The following is a 22,861-nucleotide window of genomic DNA, read 5'->3' on the forward strand; positions in this document are numbered from 1 at the left end:
ATACAACTTACAAGGGATGTGAAGGACCTCTTCAAGGAGAACTACAAACCATTGCTCGAGGAAATAAGAGAGGACATGAACTCAGCTGTGGACCCAGTGGACCTATAGATATATACGGAACTCTTCACCCCAAATCAACAGAATATACATTCTTCTCAGTGCCACATAGCACATATTCTAAAATCACCCACATAATTGGAAGTAAAACATCCTCTGCAAATACAAAGGAATGGAAATCAAAACAAACACTCTTTCAGACCACCGAGCAATCAAATTAGAACTCAGGATTAAGAAACTCACTCAAAACCACACAACTACAGGGAAATTGAACAACCTTCTCCTGAATAACTACTGGGTAAATAATGAAATTAAGACAGAAATAAAAAAGTTATTTGAAACCAGTGAGAAGAAGGAGAGAGCATACCAGAATCTCTGGGACACAGCCAAAACAGTGTATAGAGAGAAATTTATAGCACTAAATGCCCACATCGGAAAGCAGGAAAGATCTAAAATTGACATCACATCACAATTAAAAGAATTATAGAAGCAAGAGCAAACAAATTCAAAAGCTAACAGAAGACAAGAATTAAATAAGATCAGAGCAGAACTGAAGGAGATAGAGACATGAATACCCTTCAAAAAACCAACAAATCCAGGAGCTGTTTTTTTTGAAAAGATTGACAAAATAGATAGACCACTAGCTAGACTAATAAAGAAGAAAAAAAGAAGAATCAAATAACAAAATAAGAAAGATAAAGGGGATATCACTACTGATCTCCCAGAAATACAAACTAGCATAAGAAAATACTACAAACACCTCTATGCAAATAAACTAGAAAATCTAGAAAAATGGATAAAGTCCTGGACACATACACCCTTTCAAGTCTAAATCAGGAAGAAACTGAGTCCCTGAATAGACCAATAACAAGTTCTTGCATTGCGGCAGTTATTAATAGCCTACTAACCAAAAGAAGCCCAGGACCAGAGGGATTCACAGCTGAATTCTACCAGAGGTACAAAGAGGAGCTGATACCATTCCTTCTGAAACTATTCCAGACAATAGAAAAAGACTCCTCTCTAACTGATTTTATGAAGCCAGCATCATACTGATATCAAAATCTGACAGAGACACAACAACAATAAAAACAAAAACAAAAAGGAAAATTTCAGGCCAATATCCATGATGAACATTGATGCAAAAATCCTCAATAAAATACTGGCAAACTGCCGGGCGCGGTGGCTCAAGCCTGTAATCCCAGCACTTTGGGAGGCCGAGACGGGTGGATCACGAGGTCAGGAAATCGAGACCATCCTGGCTAACACGGTGAAACCCCGTCTCTACTAAGAAATACAAAAAAAACTAGCCGGGAGAGGTGGCGGGCACCTGTAGTCCCAACTACTCCGGAGGCTGAGGCCGGAGAATGGCGTGAACCTGGGAGGCGGAACTTGCAGTGAGCTGAGATGGGGCCACTGCACTCCAGCCTGGGCGACAGAGCCAGACTCCGTCTCAAAAAAAAAAAAAAAAAAAAAAAAAATACTGACAAACTGAATCCAGCAGCACATCAAAAATCTTACCCAATACAATCAAGTTGGTTTCATCGCTGTGATGCAAGTCTGGTTCGACATACACAAATCAATAAATGTAATCAGAACTAAAAACAAAAAAAATAAACAGAACTAAAAACAAAAACCACATGATTATCTCAATAGATGCAGAAAAGGCCTTTGATAAAATTCAACTTCTCTTCATGCTAAAAACTCTCAATAAATTAAGTGTTGATGGAACATATCTCAAAATAATAAGAGCAATTTATGACAAACCCATAGCCAATATCATACTGAATGAGCAAAAACTGGAAGCATTCCATTTGAAAACCACCACAAGAAAAGGATGCCCTCTCTGACCACTTCTATTCAACATAGGATTGGAAGTTCTGCCAGGGCAACCAGGCAAGAGAAAGAAAGAAAGCATATTCGAATAGCAAGAGAGGAAGTCAAATTGTCTCTGTTTGCAGATGACATGATTGTTTAGTTAGAAAACCCAACCATCTCAGCCCAGAAACTCCTTAAGCTGATAAGTAACTTCAACAAAGTCTCATGATACAAAACCAATGTACAAAAATCACAAGCATTCCTACACACCAGAAATAGACAAGCAGAAAGCCAAATCATGAGTGAACTCTCATTCACAATTGCTACAAAGAAAATAAAATGCCTAGGAGTACAACTTACAAGGGACTTGAAGGATCTCGTCAATGAGAACTACAAACTACTGCTGAAAGAAATAAGAGAGGACACAAATGAATGAAAAGACATTCCATTCTCATGGATAGGAAGAATCAATATGATGAAAATGGCCATATTGCCCAAAGTAATTTATAGATTCAATGCTATTCCCGTCAAGACACCACTGACTTTTTTTGCAGAGTAGAAAAATACCACTTTAAATTTCATATGGAACCAAAACAGAGCCCATATAACCACCACAATCTTAAGCAGAAAGAACAAAGCTGGAGGCATCACACTACCTGACTTCAAACTACACTACCAGGCTACAGTAGGCAAAACAGCATCATACTGGTACCAAAACATATATATATATACACACACACACATACACACATATATATGTACACATATCTATATATATACACATACACCAACGAAACAGAACAGAGACCTGAGAAATAACACCACACATCTACAACCATCTGATCTTTGACAAACCTTACAAAAACAAGCAATGGGGAAAGGATTCCCTATTTAATAAATGGTGCTGGGAAAACTGGTAGCCATAGGCAGAAAACAGAAACTGGACCACTTCCTTATACCTTATACAAAAATTAACTCAAGATGGATTGAAGACTTAAATGTAAAACACAAAACCATAAAAACCCTACAAGAAAACCTAGGCAATACCATTCAGGACGTAGGCATGGGCAAATACTTTATGACTAAAATACCAAAAGCGATTGAAACAAAAACTAAATTGACAAATGGGATCTAATCAAACTAAAGAGCTTCTGCAGAGTAAAAGAAACAATCATCAGAGTAAACAGGCAACCTACAGAATGGGGGAAAATTTTTGCAAGATACCCTTTTGACAGAGGTCTAATATTTAGAATCTACAAGGAACTTAAACAAATTTATGAGAAATAAACAATCTCATCAAAAAGTGGGCTAAGGATATGAACGAACACTTCTCAAAAGAAGACATTTATGCAGCCAACAAACATGAAAATAGCTCATCATCACTGGTCATTAGAGAAAGGCAAATCAGAATCACAATGAGATACCATCTCACACCAGTTAGAATGGCGATTATTAAACAGTCAGGAAACAACAGACGCTGGTGAGGCTGTGAAGAAATAGAAATGCTTTTACACTGTCGATGGGAGTGTAAATTAGTTCAACCATTATGGAAGAGAGTGTGGGGATTCCTCAAGGATCTAGAATCAGAAATACCATTTGAGACCAGTAATCTCGTTACTGAGTATACACCCAAAGGACTATAAATAATTCTACCATAAAGACACATGTACATGTATGTTTATTGTAGCACTATTTACAGTACCAATGACTTGAAACCAACCCAAATGGCCATCAATGACAGATTGGATATAGAAAATGTGGCCTATATACACTATGGAATAGTATGCAGCCATAAAAAAGAATGAGCTCATATTCTTTGCAGGGAAGTCATCATTCTCAGCAAAGTAACACTGGAACAGAAAACCGAACACTGCATGTTCTCACTCATAAGTGGGAGTTGAACAATAAGAATACATGGACACAGGGAGGGGAGCATCACACACTGGGTCCTGTTGGGGGGTGGGGGGCAAGGGGAGGGAGAGTATTAGGACAAATACCTAATGAATGCAGCACTTAAAACCTAGATGACAGGTTGATAGGCGCAGCAAACCTATCACATGTATACGTGTCACATGTATATCTCTGTAACAAACCTGCACTTTCTACAAACATGTATCCCAGAACTTAAAGTAAAATAATTAAATAAAAAAATAAAATAAAAAAGTCCCACCAAAAAAAACTGTTAGAACTATGAAATACATTTGGTAATATTTCAGAATACAAACTCAAGACATAAAACCATCTGATGGCCAGGTATGATGGTTCATATCTGTAATCCCAGCACTTTGAGAAGCTGCAGTGAAAGGATTGTTTAGGATCAGGAGTTCAAGATCAACATGGGAAATGAAATGAGACACTGTCTCTCCAACAAATAAAAATAAAAAGTTGGGGGGGGGGCGGTGGTTCTTGTATTTCTATATTTAATCAACCAAACTGGAAACAATCAGACAGGACACAACCCAAAATTAAATTAAGAAAACAATTCAATTTACAACAGTATCAGAAAGAATAAACTAGTTAAGAATCAGGAAGGGGAAAGACTCTTCTATACAGAAAACTATAAAACATTGCTCAAAGAGATTAAAGAATACACACATAAATGGAAAGAAAACCTTTGTTCAGGTATTGAAAAATTTGATATTGTTAAGAAATCAATACAAACCAAAAGAAATCTACAGATTCATTTCAATCTCTATCAAAATTCCAATTACATTTTTTTGCAAAAGTACAAAAAAGTAATTCTAAAATTTATATCGAATATCACAGGACCCCAAATAGCCAAAATAATCTTCTAAAAGAAGAACAGTGTTGGAGATTTCACACTTCCTGATTTTAAAACATACTACAAAGCTATACCAATTAAAGCAGAGTGGAATAGATAGACAGACACAGAGACAAATAGAAGAGAATTGAGCACTTGAAAAGAATCTCTTCGTCATATGGAAAAATGATTTTAAACAAGGGTACCAAGAACATTCAGTGGGGAAAGGACAGATTCCATAAAAAATGTTTTTGAGAAAACTGGATATCCACATGCAATCGGGAAATGGATAAAGACCCAAATGGAAGAGCGATCACTATAAAAATCTTAACAGAAAATATTAGGAAGAAGTTTCACAACATTGGGTTTGGAAATGATTTCTTGTATTTGATGCCAAAAGCACAAGAAAAAATAGAAGAATATAGATAAAGTGGATTTCATCAAATTGTAAAACTTTTGTGCATCAAAGGACACTATCAGCAGAGTGAAAATGCAAATCATGGAGTCAGAAAATATTTTGCAAATTTTGTATCTGATAAGGGGTCCAGGATATAGAAAGAATTCCTACAACTCATCAGGAATAACAAAAATAGAAACAATCTGATTAAAACATGGGCTCCTGACTTGAATGGATATTTTTCCAGAGAAGATCAACAAATGGCCAATAAGCACATGAAAAGATGCTTAGCATCACTAATCATTAGAGAAATGCAAATCAAACCACAATAATATACAACTTCACACCCACTAGGATGGCATTACCAAAATAATAGAAAATAACAAGTTCTAGTAAAGATGAGTAGAAATTGTCACTGCTAATGCAGTGCTGGGGAAACTATAAAATGATGCATCCACTGTGGAAGCCTTATGGCAGTTCCTCAAAAAATTAAACGTATAATTACTATTCTAACAGAATTTTCATTTCTGGGTATGTGCCTAAAAGAATTGAGAGCAGGATCTCAAGGAGAAATTTGTACACCCTTGTTCATAGCAGCACTGTTCACAATAGCTAAAAGGTGGAGGCAGCCCAAATGTCTATCTGATAGATAAATGGGATATAGTATACACACACAATAAAATAGTACTCAGCCTTAAAGAGAACGTTCCGGCCCATGCTATGGCACGGATAAACCTTAAAGACATCATGCCAGCAGAAATAAGCTGGCTTCAAAAGAACAAACATTGTTTGATTACCCTTATATGAGGTACCTAGTAAAATCTAGAGTGACAAGAAGTATAATGATTATTTCTCAGGTCCTCAGGGTGGAGAGCTGGTGGAGAATGGACAGTTATTTGTTTTTTGTTTAGTTATTTTTACTTTGTTTTTTTGGAGACTGAGTCTCTCTCTGTCACCCAGTCTGGAGTGTAGTGGCACAATCTTGGCTAACTGCAACCTCTGCCTCCTGAGTTCAAGCGATTCTCATGCCTCAACCTCCCAGGTAGCTGAGATTACAGGCATGCATCACCACGTTCAGCTAACTTTTTGTATTTTTTTTAGTAGAGATGGGTTTTGTCATTTTGTTCAGGCTGGTCTTAAACTCCTGGGCAAAGGCCCAAAAGGAGATGATGCGAGATTGGGACTTTTGGACCAGGACCTTGGTAACATTGGTCTTATTTATACAACAACAAAAAGCGACCTTGTCCCCATTCAGGGGCAATCTGAATAGGGAACTGAAACAGGAAGGAGCAGAAAAAAGGAAAAGAAGCTCAGTGCAAACAGCTGAATGGGGAGATCACAGGGACCACCAAGAAGACCCAGGGCTTTCTGCTCAGTGCCTTCAGCCTCATACACCTTGGAGCACCCATTGAACAAAGATAACTACCAGTATATTATAGCTGAACCTGATCCCCAGGCCCTTGGTCCTCAGAAACTTGAACTTGACTGTTGAGTAAAATTCCTTATTCCTGGAGACCTCTACAGAGGCTGCTTGTGTGAACAGGTTTTGTTAGCCTGATATGATTGGGCTCCCCAGTTAAAAGTCTCCAATGACTGGCTGGCTGACTGTGGTTGAACAGAAGGGCTACTTTACGGTATGGGATTCTCATGGGCTACCTTGATATCACCATGGATGAGATGCCAGCAGACACTGCTGCCAGACTGGGTTGGTCCCAGTCTTTAGGTAGCTGTCAAGCTCCCTTAGGTTATAATACACTTAACTATTCTTGGGAGAATTAAAGGGAATGAAGCTCCACCAGTCCGTTAGCAAACACTACTCTTCTAGCTATAGACAGGGAGACATCCTGGGATTTTACATGAATCTTCCTGAAGAAACAAAGACAGTCAAGTCTTTGCCTGATACTTACAAAGATAAGGCCTTGATAAAGTTCAAGAATTATTTGTATTTTGAGGAAAAAGACTCTGTGACTAAAGCAGAGAAGAGCCTAAAAGAGACTCCCCAGAGTGAGGTAAGATTTTATAAAAACGGTGTCAGTCAAGGTGTGGCTTACAAAGATATTTACAAGGGGCTTTACTTTCCAGCAATCTTATTATCAGAAAACAACTGCATAATTTCCATTAACACTGGACAGTCCTTCAAGTGTCCTCCAAAGGATCTCTCTTACTGCCCTATAGAGTGACATGGGCTGGGATGCTGTGGTAGAGCACACTCTGGCTGGTGTCTCGGTGCTAGAAATGGATTCAATCACTGGACAAGAAGGTCCATCAGGGGCAAACATAAGGACACTGAGGGTCATCTTATTCTTCCTGCCTTCTCTCCTTATTCGCTGTATCATAGGCCAGCCTATCCTAGCTCAACTGTCCACAGATCTCTCTCTCTCTCTCTCTCTCTCGTGTGTGTGTGTGTGTGTGTGTGTGCATGTGTGGATCAAACATTTTCATTCAAAAGTTCAAGCCCTTGTCGCATCATGTGACAGTGCTACCAAACATGAAGAAAATGTCCAAAGGACATAAAATAGAGAACACATGATCCAAAGTTATTTCTGATCCCAGAAAATAATGGCACACAATCAACATGAATAGTGTTAGATATCAAAATTATAGCACAATCTCATTTGCTTTTACCATAGATTCAAACTCTCTTTAGCATATTGGCAAGCAGAATCCATGTTCTACTGACACGATTCCCCTTGAACAGCATGAAAGAATTGGACTGAGAGCAGGACATTTCTCAGGTCTCTGGAGGATATGTAACATGACTGTTGGAGAGAATGCACATAGGAAGAGATAGGGAATTAAGTGTCAAGTGCCCCAACAGAAGGCTGTCAGTGTTTGCTTCTGACACATTGTTGGGGAGAAAGGTGGAATCACAGGACACACTGCCATGGGACCCACGAGACTTGATACTGCATCCCACAGTGGGCAGCCCGCATCAACGTGGCCATCCAGGGATAGAAAGACGGCCACAGAAAGCTTTCACCTGCTCAAGCAGCGTCTCCCCAAGAGCCAGCATGGGTGCTGTCTCTGCTCTGCTTCTTCCTGTACTGAGTTCTCCCTCATCCAGTTTCCCAATCTCCTTCTCCACTGGTTACCAGGGGCCAGGGGAGTGGGGAGGGGAAATAAACATTTTAAGGGTACAAACTTTTCACTTGGGATTATGAGAAGGTTATAGAGATTGATAACTGTATCACTTTTTTTTTTAAGAGATGGTGTCTTGCTCTGTCGCCCAGGCTGGAGTGCAGTGGTGCTGTGATAGCTCACCGCATCCTTGAACTCTTGGGTCTACGCAAGCCTCCTGCCTCAGACTCCTGAGTAGCTGGGACTACAGGTGCAAGCCTCCATGCCAGGCAATTCTATCACATTGTGAATGTACTTACGACCGCTGAATTTTACAATTAAAAGTGATTTAAAAGGCACATTTTATGTTGTGTATATTTTATGACAATTAAAATTGTACTTGTTCAAATGCCAAAATATATACAATGTTATACTCATAAAATTGTTCTTTTCACGCTTGTCTATTTATCCTATTCTGACTCATTCTCATCAGTTAAAAAAGTACTCTAATTACTGGTCGTTATGGACTAAAATTGTCCATAATTCACGTTGAAGCCTTAACCCCCAATGCAACTGTATTTGGAGACAGAGACTTACAGAGGGTAATTAAGATGAAATGAGATCATAAGGACCAGTAACCTCATAAGAGGAGGAGATTAGGAAATGGACACAGTGAGAAGGTGATCAGCTACAAGTGTGGACACATCTTCAGTTTGTTTGGAATAACAGTTGAAGGGCTCGCCTATCCTAGAATGAAAGTTGGAACAGGTGCCTTGGGCAGGCTCCAGGATTCACTGATCTAGTCATTGCATCCTACTGTGGGACCCCAGAGGGAAAGAAGCACTGTAGAGATTCCTGAGACATTAGAAATGGAGCCTGAGAAGCCTCCAGGACAGCCACTTGGCCTCCAGGTGAAGCAGGGGCCCAGGGAGACCTTGTCTGAGCCCTGAGTGTGATGCAGCACCTGGCCACTAGGGGGAGGCAAAGCCTGTGAATCCTAAGGGACCTGAGCTCTTGCTCTGAGCCCTGTGCTTGTTAATCATCAGCCCTGGGAGGGAAACGATTTGCATGGAATGTGATGCCCCTGCCCCCCAGTTCTTCACTGAGGAAATAAGAGGCTTTGGGGGCTCAGGCTCAGCTGAGAGACTGAAGAACCCAGCATTGCAGCATCTCCGCCATGGCCTGGGCTCCTCTGCTCCTCACCCTCCTCAGTCTCCTCACAGGTCAGGGTGGGCAGTGGGCTGGGCCCCCAGAAGGACTCCCACCTCCCAGCCCCCAGCTTCCCATCCCTGCTCTTCCTGCTCCAACAGCTCATCAGCCACCCACCAACAGGAGCCCTCACGGCTGTCTGTGTTTCCAGGGTCCCTCTCCCAGCCTGTGCTGACTCAGCCATCCTCTGCATCGGCCTCCCTGGGAGCCTCGGTCACACTCACCTGCACCCTGAGCAGCGGCTACAGTAATTATGCGGTGGACTGGCACCAGCAGAGACCAGGGAAGGGCCCCCAGTTTGTGATGCGAGTGGGCACAGGTGGGATTGTGGGATCCAAGGGGGATGGCATCCCTGATCGCTTCTCAGGCTCGGGCTCCGGCCTGAATCGGTACCTGACCATCAAGAACATTCAGGAAGAGGATGAGAGTGACTACCACTGTGGAGCAAACCACGGCACTGGGAGCAGCTTCGTGTAACCCACAGTGACACAGGCAGAGTGGAAGTGAGACAAAAACCTCCCAGCTGATCTGCTCTGTCCACACTTCCTTCCCGCTGGCCTGACTCACAGTTCAGAGGGCGGTCTCCTAACTCTGTATTTAGTTTTCACCTTCCTAGACATTTTGGAGTTCTAATTCACAGCATATGATTCCTGTGTGTAAATATTTTCTACAGAACTTTTGGAACATTGAAGTTTGCACATGAACATTTGGAGTTTTTTGCCACTCACCTGTCCCCGATGGGATTTAAATTTCCAGGTTGTAGAGCTCCTCACAGGTGCATTTACAGGGAAATCACTGTGACCAGCTCCCACTACCTTTGTCCATATTCCACATTTGTGAGCTACCTATACAATGATGGGAACTGACAATTTCCCTGGAGACACAAGGCCTTCACCCTGACTCACAGGGTCACGTAATCAACATGGACTACAGCCGTCTCCAATCACCTCCATGTGCACAGAGTTCTCATGGTGCATGTGCTTGGCTCTCCTAGAAGAGAGAATTGACACACACTGAAGATAGGAGAATGTGAGCCTGCTCTGTATCTGAGATTCTGGGAGAGCCCCCCATTGCCTTTACAGAATGAATCCCTTCACATGCAGGGAGAGAGCTCTGGTGGAATCACTCTGCAGTGCTTCCTGATGACAAACACCTGGATTGAGGTCAAATTTCACAGGTGAAGGGCATAACCCTCCACAAGACTACCTCCACTACAGACTCCAGTTCCCAGGCTTTAAGCCTGAGGACCCTCGTAGACAACCAAGATGGGCCTGTGACCAGCAGGAGCAATGGGTAACTGTCCCAGGCCCTGCCTGGGGGCTCCTCACAGCTGGGTGAGGCCACAGGCTGGCAGAGGCCGATCTGCTCCCCGTGCTCACTGATGAGACTCAGCACCCTGGTGTTCTCAGGGTCCAGCAAAGCCTCTTGGGCAGGGTCCTGTGCCTGCTCCCAACAGTTGCTCCCTCGAGGACCCTCCTGGGCCCACACTCAGAGCGGCTCCTTCCTCAACCTCCTCTGTCCTCATGTCCCCTCTCAGATTCCTGAATCAGTAATCAGGCAGGGTCTCATCTAGCCAGAAGGGAGGGAGTGGATTTGCCTAAACAGCTTCTTATTTTCCCTGGGGGCAGAAGGAAAAATAGACAAGCCTGGGGAAGCCCAGCCCCATTGTGAGGTCCAGGGGCTGTGCCCACCATGTCTTGTTGCTTGAACTCCTCTCATACCCAATCCTTGGTCTATGTTTATAGACTCAATGAAAATACCTTCCTTTCTACTGCCTCTTAATGCTAACAGAATCATTTTGTTCCCTGAGCACAAATAGCCTTCCGGGTCTCTGGGTGGGATGACAACTAGAGCAGAAGTCCAGCATGCACGGCCCTCTTCCTGGCCCATACGTGGCCCTGCTCTTAGTCCAGTCTTTGCTGGTCACTCCCTGAACTCTGAAACGTCAGGGAAGTTGAGTTTCTCTTTCTCTTGAGATTGTACTCTTGCGGAGCTCCTGAATTCCCAGGTATAGGGTGACCCCTCTGCATTAAGGACATGGCTGTCAGACTCATCCCTGGTTTACTTCCTCAGATTTAGGTCTCTGAGTTCTAAACAGTTTCCCTGTTTCTTTGGTTGATATTTTGGTTGATATTGCCCTTTGTTTCTTCAGGTTGATGTTATGTTGCGTAATTACATTGGTTGATTACATTGAGTAAATATATGCTTGTAGATAGAAACATTATAAACTCTTCCCCCATTAAGCTCTAAATAAACTTGTTTGGGTGCCAATGTACCAATGTTGGTAAAAAGGTCTTGACCCTTTTTTTTTTTTTTTTTTTTTTTTTTTTTTTTTTTGCAGGAGCAGAGGAGAATCTGAAAAAAAAAAAGAGAGTGAGAAGTTCACCTTATAATGCTGTTATTTTCAAATAAACCCTCCTACTTTAAAAATTTACACAACTAGACCTATACTGAAAATATTTTCGAATATATCAGATATTAAATATATCTGCATGTGTCACTGTGGAGATGGCTGCTTCCTCTACCACAGAGCACAATAATACTCAGCCTCATCTTCAGCCTAGGCCCCTGTGATGGTGAGGGCAGCCTTGTCTTCAAGCACAGAGTTTGACAATCAAGTGGGGACCCCATGCAGAGATGGGGACGTGAGACACACCCACCCTGGCTCAGCGTCCCCCTGTGCTCCTAACATCTCCATCTTCCTCACACAGAGGCTGTCCTGGCTAACGTGGGCCCATGATGCTCATTCTCCAGGACCCAAGAGAAAGTGGTCGAATATATTCTTCCAGCTGCAAAATTGTTTATTTTTAACCCACCATGTTATTATAACAATGTGTTCGTAAAGCACAATACTAAGATCTATCATCAGTTGCACAGTTATGAGTTATTTATAGGAGTGGCAAAATAAGAAGTTACACACACACACACACACACACACAGATTCAGGCAGGCCAGCATTTAATTACCAAGAGCAAAGTTTGATACTGTAGTGACACAACACAACGATGATGCTGTGTATAATGATAAACACAGCAATAGACCTATAAAGATTTGAAGAAACATAATCGAAACAGGGCAAAAATCTCCCGCTCACCAAATTTTAGAATTCTAAAACAAAATAAAAATTTTTAAAACCCCTCAAAACTGAGTTAATTTATAAAATATAATACAAAACATAAAGTTTACATAAATGAAACACTCTTCTTACTCAGGAAATGCAGCTTCTTTCTCCGCAACTTAATCTAGTGTACCAAAACCGAGCCCCCCTGTTTGCTGAAGGAAAACGTCAGCATCACAGCAGTAGAAAAGCACCGGCCTCTCTACCCACAGTGCATCTTCCCTCCAGAGACTCCGCAGGACTCTGCAGGGGGTCCTGAGGGCCCTGAAGTGGAGGCTCTGTGATGGGAGGGGGCACGGATGGCACAGGGCAGGAATGTGTGCAGCACAGGAATGTTGCAGATACAAGCTCCATTCTTCTCTAAAACAAGCCTGTCTTACGTGATTTATCTTTATTCTTCTCTACCAAAAAAAAAAAAAAAAAAAAGCCACAAAGATAGCTGCAAAGAAATATGTGAAATTGTGCAAGGCTAAGATAACAAAGAATATGGGAGGAAAAAGTAATTATGACATCTTCTATCAAAACATTTTAGTCCAAGCGTGGTGGCTCATGCCTGTAATCCCAGCATGTTGAGAGGCCAAGGCAAGAGAATCACCTGAGGTCAAGAGTTCAAGACAAGCCTGGGCACAGTAAGAAATCCCATTTTTATTTTTTTAAAAATGGAACACCAGAGACAGATAAACAGCACTCTTCATTCCTAATTAACTTGACAGGGTAAAAATTTGGAAATCATTTCCAAAAAGCTCAGATTTTGAGGTTAAAAGGAGAGGAAGAAAACCATACAGGAAACGAGGGCTTTGGTCAAGGCTCTTAACAATGAAGAGCAGGACCTCTGAGTCCCTGCCACAGCCACTATACTCTACTGTGTGCTCACACACCACATTAGATGAATGTAATTATGTGATACCCAGGTCCTCCTTCAAGAAAGGAGTATTCGACTCTGCTGTTGGGAGACCTCAGTGGACAGCCTCAAGCTGTCAGTAGCTTATGGGTTAGCCTGAGCTGCAGAGCAGCCTCAAACAAGGCACGCACCTGCCAGGTATAATGGATTAAATAGTGTGATTCCAAAATTCACACCCACCTGAAACCTCAGAACATAATCTTATTGGGAAGTGAAACCTTATTTGCAGATGAAATTAGTTAAGATGAGGTCATACAGGATTAGGAGGGACCCTAAATCCAAAGACTCTTGTCCTTATTAGTACAGAAGATGACACACAGACATACACAAAGCAAAGCTGGCCATGGGATGATAAAGCCAGAGGTTGAAATGATGAAGTTACAAGCCAAGGAATGCCAAGTGTTTCTGGGAGGCAGCAAAAATTACAAGAAGCAAGCATTCTTCTCCGGAGCCTTCAATGTGAGCATGGCCTTGTTGTTATCTTGATTTCCGATTTTGCACATCAGAGTTGTGAAACAATAAATTCCTATTGTATTAAACCATACAATTTGTGGTTACTTACTATAGCTACTATGGGAAAAAATACAGTAACAAATGACATAATGACCAATAAATAGTTAGGAATGTAGATGCCCCTCTGGACTTTATTCTAATTCCATATGCAATGCTGTGAGTCCTGCATCTGCAAATCTTAGCATTCATCGTACTTCCTCCCACTTCCCAATTTCTACAGTAAAGTAACTTTAGACATGAATGATTAAAAAACAAATCAAGTAGTGTGGGAGTCCTTGGAATGCGTTGCCTTAAGTCACAAGGATTATGGAACACTACAAATGTATATATTTGTTATTTTATGTACCATTTATCTTTTACTGCTTCATTGATCTGTTGTAAAAATCATCTAGGGAGAGAGAAAGTTGATCGGTAAAATGGGTTGAAAAATTAAACAAGATGAACCATTTTGATGATGGTCAAAGTTGGCTGACGGGTGCAAACAATTCATTAGAAAATTCTCTTTATATTTGCAAGACTCAAAAGTTTCCATGCTAACCAGTGTTTAAAATATCTTTGTTTGTGATTGTTCTGCTTTTAACAGGTGTATAATGTGGACAAAATGTAAGCTTACCCTTTGACTTCACATAGAAGGGCATCTTCTCCCGACAGGCACAGGAGAAGCTGGTGTGGAGAACGTGGAAAAGACAGCAGCTCAGGGTTTCCCAGGACAGAGAAGGGAGTGAGCCTGGAGCCCTAAAAGCAAGGGCAGGGGCTGTGAGTTGGGCTGTGGGGGTGTGTAAGGGCCGCAGTGCAAAGGGCATGTTTCAGAAGCGACAGGATTTGGATTTTATAACAAGAATGATGAGTTACTGAAGGGGTTTAAGCCAGGTGGTACCTTCCCTGCCTCATCTATCTGAAAGGGATCTCTCTCCAAATACCTTGAAGAGAGAGTGCTTGAGAAAAGTGAGGGATCCTTATTCTAGATTATTCATTAAGCACCTTGTGAGCCTAGAAATCCAGGGGCCACTTGCACAGTTGGCACAAGAGTAGACGTGGCTACATTGAGAAGTGATGGTCTCTGCCTTTGTCTCCTGAGACATTCAGTACTTGCCAGAGCACTTTGCAGGTAAAATAAATAGTGATATTTCAAATAACCTGAAAGCATCCAGTAAAAAAAATAAAGGTGGCAATATCAAGATATAAACAAATTGTATAACATCCAGGACAAATTGTTTACCAAAAAATAGGACACAACTGTGAAGAAAGTGACGTTTTACTTAGGGAGATAGTGGCTAACTTCATTAAATAGAGAAATATGGTCACACTGCTCACTGGTAAAGAAAAGTCTACAAAATCTGTGAATGTTCCTACATCACAAAACTGAGTCAAATCTCTATAAAACATACGAAACCACTAGATAGACAACTTTTTCTAAATTGCTGCCTTTAACATGTCACGGATCATTTATTTTTCCTGGAAAATTCTCATTATTCACTGTCCTTGTGAACAACCCCTAGCTGCCCTTCAACCTAGCTCCTCAGCTGACCCCTTATTCATGATGCCCACCCTGATGGCACATGTGGACAATTAGATGTTTCTAGAATGCCATGCCGGGGTGCTGACAGCTTTAAAAGTTATATATATATATGGCTGCGTATCCCACAGACCAAGACAACTTCTGGGAGTGAGAAATCACAGTGATAATGCACAGCATGAGAGAAGCAGTGTCTAGGAATCAGACCATGGATATGTGAATACAGACAGTGACCGGAGAGCTGCGGAGACCAGCTGGGTTCTGAAGTCTCTGAGCCATGGGAAAGTGTGTGTTCTGGGATCAGCATCAGATCTTTTGGAACTGCCCTGTGGTTCCTACACAGCTTCTCGGTAAGGACCATTCACTCAAAGAAATCCAGGCCTGGGGGCTGGGCCCTGTGTTTCACTGATGGAGACTCAGCAGCTGTGTCCCCTCTGGCCTGGCAGAGATCCCCGAGCAGGGACCTGTGTATGGTCTCAACAGGTGTTTCCTCCCAGGGCCTTGCAAAACGAAAAGCAAATCTTCCTCCCTCTCAGTCTGCAGAGTGAGCTGAGCTGCATCCCCAGGGCTCAGGGAGGGGCTGGGCAGTCCCTCGGTGGAAACACTTTTGCATGAGCAGCCCCTCCTCTGCAGAGGGTGGGAAGAAAAGGAGGCCTGGGGCAGCGCAGTCCCACTGCAGGGAAAGAGGCTGTGTCCACCATGGCCTGGACTCCTCTCTTCCTCCTGCTCTTCTCTCACTGCACAGGTAGGAAAAGGCCTCAGAGACCAGGGTCAGCCACCCAGCCTGATTCTGACTCTTCTGTCAAAGATCCCTAAAACATGTGATCCTGGTTTCTGCCTTAAAACCTATAAATGCCTGTGTTTCCAGGTTCCCTCTCACAGCCTGTGCTGATGCAGCCAACCTCCCTCTCAGCATCTCCTGGAGCATCAGCCAGACTCACCTGCACCTTGAGCAGTGGCATCAGTGTTGGTAGTTACAGGATATTCTGGTACCAGCAGAAGCCAGGGAGTCCTCCCCGGTATCTTCTGAACTACCACACAGACTCAGATAAGGGCCAGGGCTCTGGAGTCCCCAGCCGCTTCTCTGGATCCAAAGATGCTTCGGCCAATGCAGGGATTTTACTCATCTCTGGGCTCCAGTCTGAGGATGAGGCTGACTATTACTGTATGATTTGGCACAACAATGCTTCTCACAGTGACACACACACATGGGGAAGTGGGACAAAAACCTCACCCTGATCTGGGTCTTGTTCCATAACAGTTTTTAAATTTTAAAATAACCGGCCTAGGCACAAACTACATTTGGAAGTACTTTCTAGCTGCAAAAGGCTCTTCTCTTAATTTCCCATCCATCCTTCTGAAGTCTCAGTAAAACAAAGCAAAACCAAACCACCTGATGATCCTGAAGTGTTGGCTGCGTGTCCATGTGTGCTAACACCAGTGGCTGTGGAGCTGGACTATTTTTTTCTTGAAAGAAGCAAAATGAGCCTTTCCTAGCTCACAGCATGGTCAGAGCCTGGGGACATGGTAGCAGGTGAACAGTCCCCTGCAGCATGGACTCTGCTCTTCCAGTGTATAAGCAGAGACCTCCCCTTCCATCCCCAGTAGTCTGTTCTCAGGGATATCTGAGGTTTACTGTGTCCCAGGAACAGGAACTCAAATATGAAATGCTGCCTGAGGACGCAGGTCAGGGAGGAATTCCAGATACAGAGCTGACCTGGCTCAGTCCTGGGTACCTGCATTTCAGTGGAAATGTCAGGAGATGGGATTAGGTCTGAGGGTAACTGTGGACCTGAGGCCAGTGAACCTCTATGTAGGACATGAGAGAGTCAAGGGGAGGCTCCACCATGGCTGAGACAAGGCTGAGGCTGCTCCTTGGCCACAGGGGACGTAGGTCCCACGGATGTGACGTTCCTGCAGCTCATCCCACTCAGGACGAAAGCGACTGCTGAGGGTGGGTTTCCTGATCGCTCAGGGCCTGACTGTGTTCTCTTCTCCTCTCTTACACCATTGGAGCTTCTCCCTGAGTCAGGGTCTAGTGGTGAGTCTGTGGAATATCCCGGTACAGAAACTGCCCAATATGTCCTTCAAGTGACTCCTCCCAAGGAAACTCTTGAGCAGTCCCCCATCTCAATGTCACCTTTTACTGCACGGGGAACCGCAGAAACACTGGGCATTCCCTCCCAGAAAGAGCACCTACGTTTGTGACCTAGGACAGCAGTGATGGTGATTCAGGGGTCCCAGCCTGATCCTCCTGCTCTGGGTTTATTCACACAGCCTCCTGGACAACCCCTGGGCTCCAGCCTGAGGACAGGCTGTTTGTCACTGTCACACAGCTGCATCCTGACTCCATGTTACCAAGGGTTCCTGTTCCATGGGCAAATGAGAGAACATCTGCCCCACTCATCCTCTCTGCCCTTCCCTCCTTTATCCCTGCCTGTGACCAACACCAGATCGTGTCAAGGCTTCTGCTGTCACTTGTGTTACTGAAAGCAAAGCAAGGGTTCAGAAACAATAACACCTTTTTTTACTGGTCTCCCAATGTAAAGAGAATCATCTTGTTTCTAGAAGCAAAAGGAGCTGCCCACACATGGTGGGTGTGGATGAGGTAGGGATGACAAGAAAGAATCCAGCCTGTGTGACCCAGAAGTCCAGGAGCCTTCGGCCTGGTCCCAAAGGTGGCCCCTCCTTTTGGTGCAGGTATGCCGACCATTTCCTGAACTGAAACTGTGGGAGAGATGACAAGAAAGGAGAATGCAGCCTGTGTGACCCAGAAACCCGAATGTGAGAGAGGAAGTCTGATGCTTAAGAAAACGTGGGCTCAGCATTCTGAGAGGTGGCATGACCTAGAGCTGGTGTAGAAGAGAAGCAGAATGAGGAGATGGGTGTGGGGTCAGATGGGGTAAAGAGGGTGCAGCCTGAAGAGGAGACTGTCCATTGTGACTCATAGGAGGAGGAGGCCTGGAGCCTAGAGCAGTGACAAAAGGAGGACCAGCAAGGACCCTGAAGACACATAGGGACTGGAGTTTTGGCCTCTCTGTGAGGGTCCCTGTGGAGGATCACATAAAAAATCCATAGTCAGTGTCCTCTGCTCAGCGTTAACTGTCCCAGCAGTTGCTCCTTCTTCCCAGAGCCACTGGGTGTCCAGGTTCCTTAGCTGTGAACCTGTTCTTCTCTCTGTCCTCAGCCTAAGAGCTGATGGGGCATCCACCAGGAAGCGCATCCGTGGGCAGGGAGGGGGCCATGGACAGCCTTGTCCTGTATGTGAGACACCGCTCAGCCTCGGCGACCCCCATTCATTACAGTGGGAGGAAAGGAAAACAAAATTCCCTGTGACCATCTATGCATCACCAAAGAAAAAGCAAAGAGAAGGAAACAGGAAGCGAAGCCCAGATCTAGTAGCTCATTTCTACTTGGAAATAAATAAAACTTAATATGCCTGATGTGTTATGTAAGCACAATAAACATTTTAAAAACTATAAAAATTATGTAAAAATCTTGGCTATCACAAAAAGGAACATTTAAAATAATGACACCCTTGAAATGCAGTCCCAAAATACAGCATACGCTTTACTTCAGTTACATATATGGATTGGTTTTATTTAAATGTCTATAATAAATCTCACTATTTCGTTGTTTAAATGGAGCATTTAAAATCTCAGTGTGGCCGGGTGCGATGGCTGATGCCTGTAATCCTAGCACTTTGGGAGTCTGAGGTGAGCTGATTACAAGGTCAAGAGTTCAAGACCAGCCTGGCCAACATGGTGAAACCCCATCTCTACTAAGAAAATACAAAAATTAGCCTGGCACAGTGACATATGCCTGTAATTCCAGCTACTTGGGAGGTGGAGGCAGGAGAATTGCTTGAACCTGATAGGCACAGGTTGCATTCAGCTGAGATGGCACCTCTGCACTCTAACTTGGGCAACCGACCAGGACTCTGTCTCAAAAAAAAAAATTTTTAAAACTCTCGTTGTACAGGAACTGCCTGGTGATACATTCACCGTGTAAATATCAACTTCACCATCCAGCTATTTTCCTACATCCCCATAAAATTCCCCAAATAAATATTTGTTAAGAGTCCAGGGTGTATCATGCCGAACTCATGCAGTCATAGATATCATCTATTTCATTTTCCATTTTGATTAACAGAATTATCTTTTTTCTTAAGCTTATTGTTTTTAGTTTATTAGATTCTAGATGTCATTATGGATCAAAGATGAATAATTTCTATCACCTTCAAGCCACCCCCACCACACTCACTACTGAATTTGAACCATAACTTTTCCCTGGAAATCCTAGTTGGGGGCTCGATGCTAAGAGCTATCACATATCAGGTTCACCTGAGGACAGACTCTGGTCATCAAACCAAGTTAAAATTTTAATTCTTCCCATCTTCAAAGACTGAACATCTTTGCTGTTTTTGCTCATAAGTGAGACCCTCCAAAGACATTTGCCAAGGTCCCCCACAGACTGGCATTCAGTGCTTGGAGGACAGACTCCTAGGCAAGATCCCTGGTCACAGTATCCAAATGACTGTGACTGCAAATCTGGGGAAGCAGAGGGAGAACAAACATTTACCAGAAACTCCCTCTGAGAATCCCTCCCCAGGGCATCCTAGAGGGAAGAGCTCCCTTTCTCCTCAGCGCTGCAGGATCCACAGAGGAAGGAGAGCTCTGGCCACCAGGACGGAGCCACATGAGAGGAGAGGACCCGGTGTCCCACACAGGTGGGGAAGTGAGTCCACGGGGCTGGTCCCCACTCTGGGCTTGATCCTGAAATAAAAGGACTTTGTGTAGCCATCACCCGAGTCCTCTACAAAGTACAGCCAAAGAACTATGGATAGGTTCACTCCTGAGGAGTCCAGTAGAACGTGAAGACTGCCCTGAGGTCACAGGAAGGAGACACAGGTGCCACCTTACTGAGCCTGGACTTGAGAGAGGGGACAGTGGACAGAATGGGAGGAGGCAGCGGTGAATCTCAGTGACTCTGGTCACCTGATCATAGAATGGTTTGCCTTAGTCTGGACACAAGGGGGCGCTTGGGGCCCATTTCTGAGAAGACTGGGGTAATCAGAGCAGAACCAGGCGTCTGCCCTGCCTGATGTCCTCTGCTCAGGGCTGACAGCTGTGTCCTGTGTCCTCCCCACCCTCTGGGAGCACAAAGCTCCACCCCTGCCACCCCCTGACATCCTCAAGCCCAGGAGCCTGGCCCAGAGCTCAGGGCGGGGTCAAAAAGCTGGGGGTTCTGATTTGCATGGATGGACTCTCCCCTTCTCAGAGTATGAAGACAGGGAGAGATCTGGGGGAAGCTCAGCTTCAGCTGTGGGTACAGAAGGCAGGACTCAGGACAATCTCCAGCATGGCCTGGTTCCCTCTCGTCCTCACCCTCCTCACTCACTGTGCAGGTGACAGAATTCGGGGCCAGGAGAGGGGTGCTGGGAAGTCCATGGGGCCCTGCTTTCTCCTCTTTTCTCCTTGTGTCTCTTGTCAATCACCATGTCTGTGTCTCTCTCACTTCCAGGGTCCTGGGCCCAGTCTGTGCTGACTCAGCCTCCCTCAGCGTCTGGGGCTCCCGGGCAGAGTGTCACCATCTCTTGCTCTGGAAGCAGCTCCAACATTGGAAGTAATGATGTGTACTGGTACCAGCAGCTCCCAGGAATGGCCCCCAAACTCCTCATCTATTATAGTAATCAGCGACCCTCAGGGGTCCCTGACCGATTCTCTGGCTCCAAGTCTGGCACGTCAGCCTCCCTGGCCATCAGTGGGCTCCGGTCCGAGGATGAGGCTGATTATTACTGCGAAGCATGGGATAGCAGCCTGAGCGATCCCACAGTGCTCCAGGCCCAGGGGGAAGTGAGACAAGAACCTCCTTCCTCCTCTGCCAGGAGGGTGAGCCCCCGGCAGCTGCTGCTCAGGCCTGGCCTGTGGCTTCTGCTGCTGTAGCTTCCCCCATGGGTCCAGGGGCATCCAGGGTCCTGCCTGACAGTGGAGGCTCCTCCTCCCCTTTAGTTCTCAGAGTCAGGACCAGGGCATCCAGGAAACAGAACATCCTGCTCCCTGCAGCTTGAAACACAGGGTGTCTGCACTGAGGTCCTGGGCTGAGGTGGCAGGTCCGTCTGTGTCATCACAGACTCACCTCTGATGGCAATGTGTGTCTCCATCATCCTCCTTTTCCCATTTCCTGGAGTTTCCGGAGCGGTGTCTTCCTCCCCCCACTCCCTACTGTGAATCCCTGTGCTTCCTTTCTCCCTAGCACATTCTTTTTAAATAAAATTCTTTTCATGTAGGAACAATGCACATCTAATAAACCACCCAGATTTATAATAGGAAACTAGACAAATTTTGACATTTTTCTCATCCTTGAATACATCACCAGCAACAGGGAGCTATGCAACCTGTGACTAACCCCAGCAACCCCTCATGGCCCTTTGTCATCTCCCTCCCTTCCCCAGTGCTCCCCTGTGAAGCCACAGATCTGTCTCTGTCACTATTGTTTCGTTTCTGTTTTCTGGAATGTATCAGTGTTATCAAACATTATCTTTCCATTTGTACTGGCTTTTATTCACTCTGTAAACTTCTTTTGAGATTCTTCCTGTGCTTGCTGAATTGTACCCATCCCACAGAGGGCTCATGACTACCTTTGAGGGCTGTTACATTGATTATTCCTGATTTTGTTTATTTATATTAAAGTTTGAATTTATCATCCATCAAAATGAAACTCTTGGAGTGATGTTCATCTCAGGTGACAGGAGAGTCTGTGAGGGCTTGTTGGGATTCTGGCTTCTTCATCTCTTGCCTCTGGTTCTCTCTATAGTGGAAGAGGTTCTCATATACTATTTATTTATTTATTTATTTGGGTTTTTTAAGGATTTTAGTGTTTTTTCTCTTTAATTATTAATTATTTTTTATTTTAATAGGTTTTTAGGGAGCCGGTAGTGTTTGGTTACATAAATAAGTTCTTTAGTTGTGATTTCTGAGATTTTGGTGCACTCATCACCCAAGCAGTGTACAGTGGACCCGGGGAGTAGTCTTTTATCCCTCACCCACCTTCTACCATTTCCTCCCAGTCCCCAAAAGTCCATTGTATCATTGTTATGCCTTTGTGTTCTCATAGCTTATCTCCCACTTACGAGTGAGAACATACCATGTTTTATTTTCAATTCCTGAGTTACTGCACTTAGAATAGTTTCCAGTTCCATCCAGGTTGCTGTGAATGCCATTATTTTGTTCCTTTTCATGGCTGTGTAGTATTCCATGATATGCATATATATATATACCATTTCCTTTATCCACTTGTTGATTTATGGGCATTTGGGCTGGTTCCATGTCCTTGCAATTGCAAATTGTGCTGCTATAAACATGCATGTGCAAGTATCTTTTTTGTACAATGATTTCTTTTTCGCTGGGTACATGCCTAGTCGTGAGATTGCTGGAGCAAAGGGTACATCTATTTTTAGTACCTTAAGGAATTTCCACCCTGTTTTCCATAGTGGTTGTAGTAGTTTACATTCCCAC

At 44.0% G+C, this 22,861-nt stretch overlaps 3 gene segments (V, D, J or C); all 3 read left to right on the plus strand.

The window, feature by feature from the left end:
• Positions 1–9,216: 9,216 nt before the first annotated feature.
• On the plus strand, positions 9,217–9,773 carry LOC105464674 (immunoglobulin lambda variable 9-49-like). The segment is given in 2 exon segments: positions 9,217–9,310; positions 9,448–9,773. Coding segments are annotated over 2 exon segments (372 nt in total).
• A 5,848-nt stretch (positions 9,774–15,621) lies between these two features.
• On the plus strand, positions 15,622–16,588 carry LOC112423631 (immunoglobulin lambda variable 5-45-like). The segment is given in 4 exon segments: positions 15,622–15,694; positions 15,791–15,888; positions 15,978–16,089; positions 16,213–16,588. Coding segments are annotated over 4 exon segments (654 nt in total).
• Positions 16,589–20,589: 4,001 nt separating this feature from the next.
• LOC105464670 (immunoglobulin lambda variable 1-47-like) lies at positions 20,590–22,005 on the plus strand. The segment is given in 2 exon segments: positions 20,590–20,751; positions 20,868–22,005. Coding segments are annotated over 2 exon segments (573 nt in total).
• Positions 22,006–22,861: the final 856 nt, after the last annotated feature.

This window comes from Macaca nemestrina, chromosome 15 (genome assembly GCF_043159975.1).
Source record: "Macaca nemestrina isolate mMacNem1 chromosome 15, mMacNem.hap1, whole genome shotgun sequence".
Lineage (NCBI taxonomy): Eukaryota > Metazoa > Chordata > Mammalia > Primates > Cercopithecidae > Macaca > Macaca nemestrina.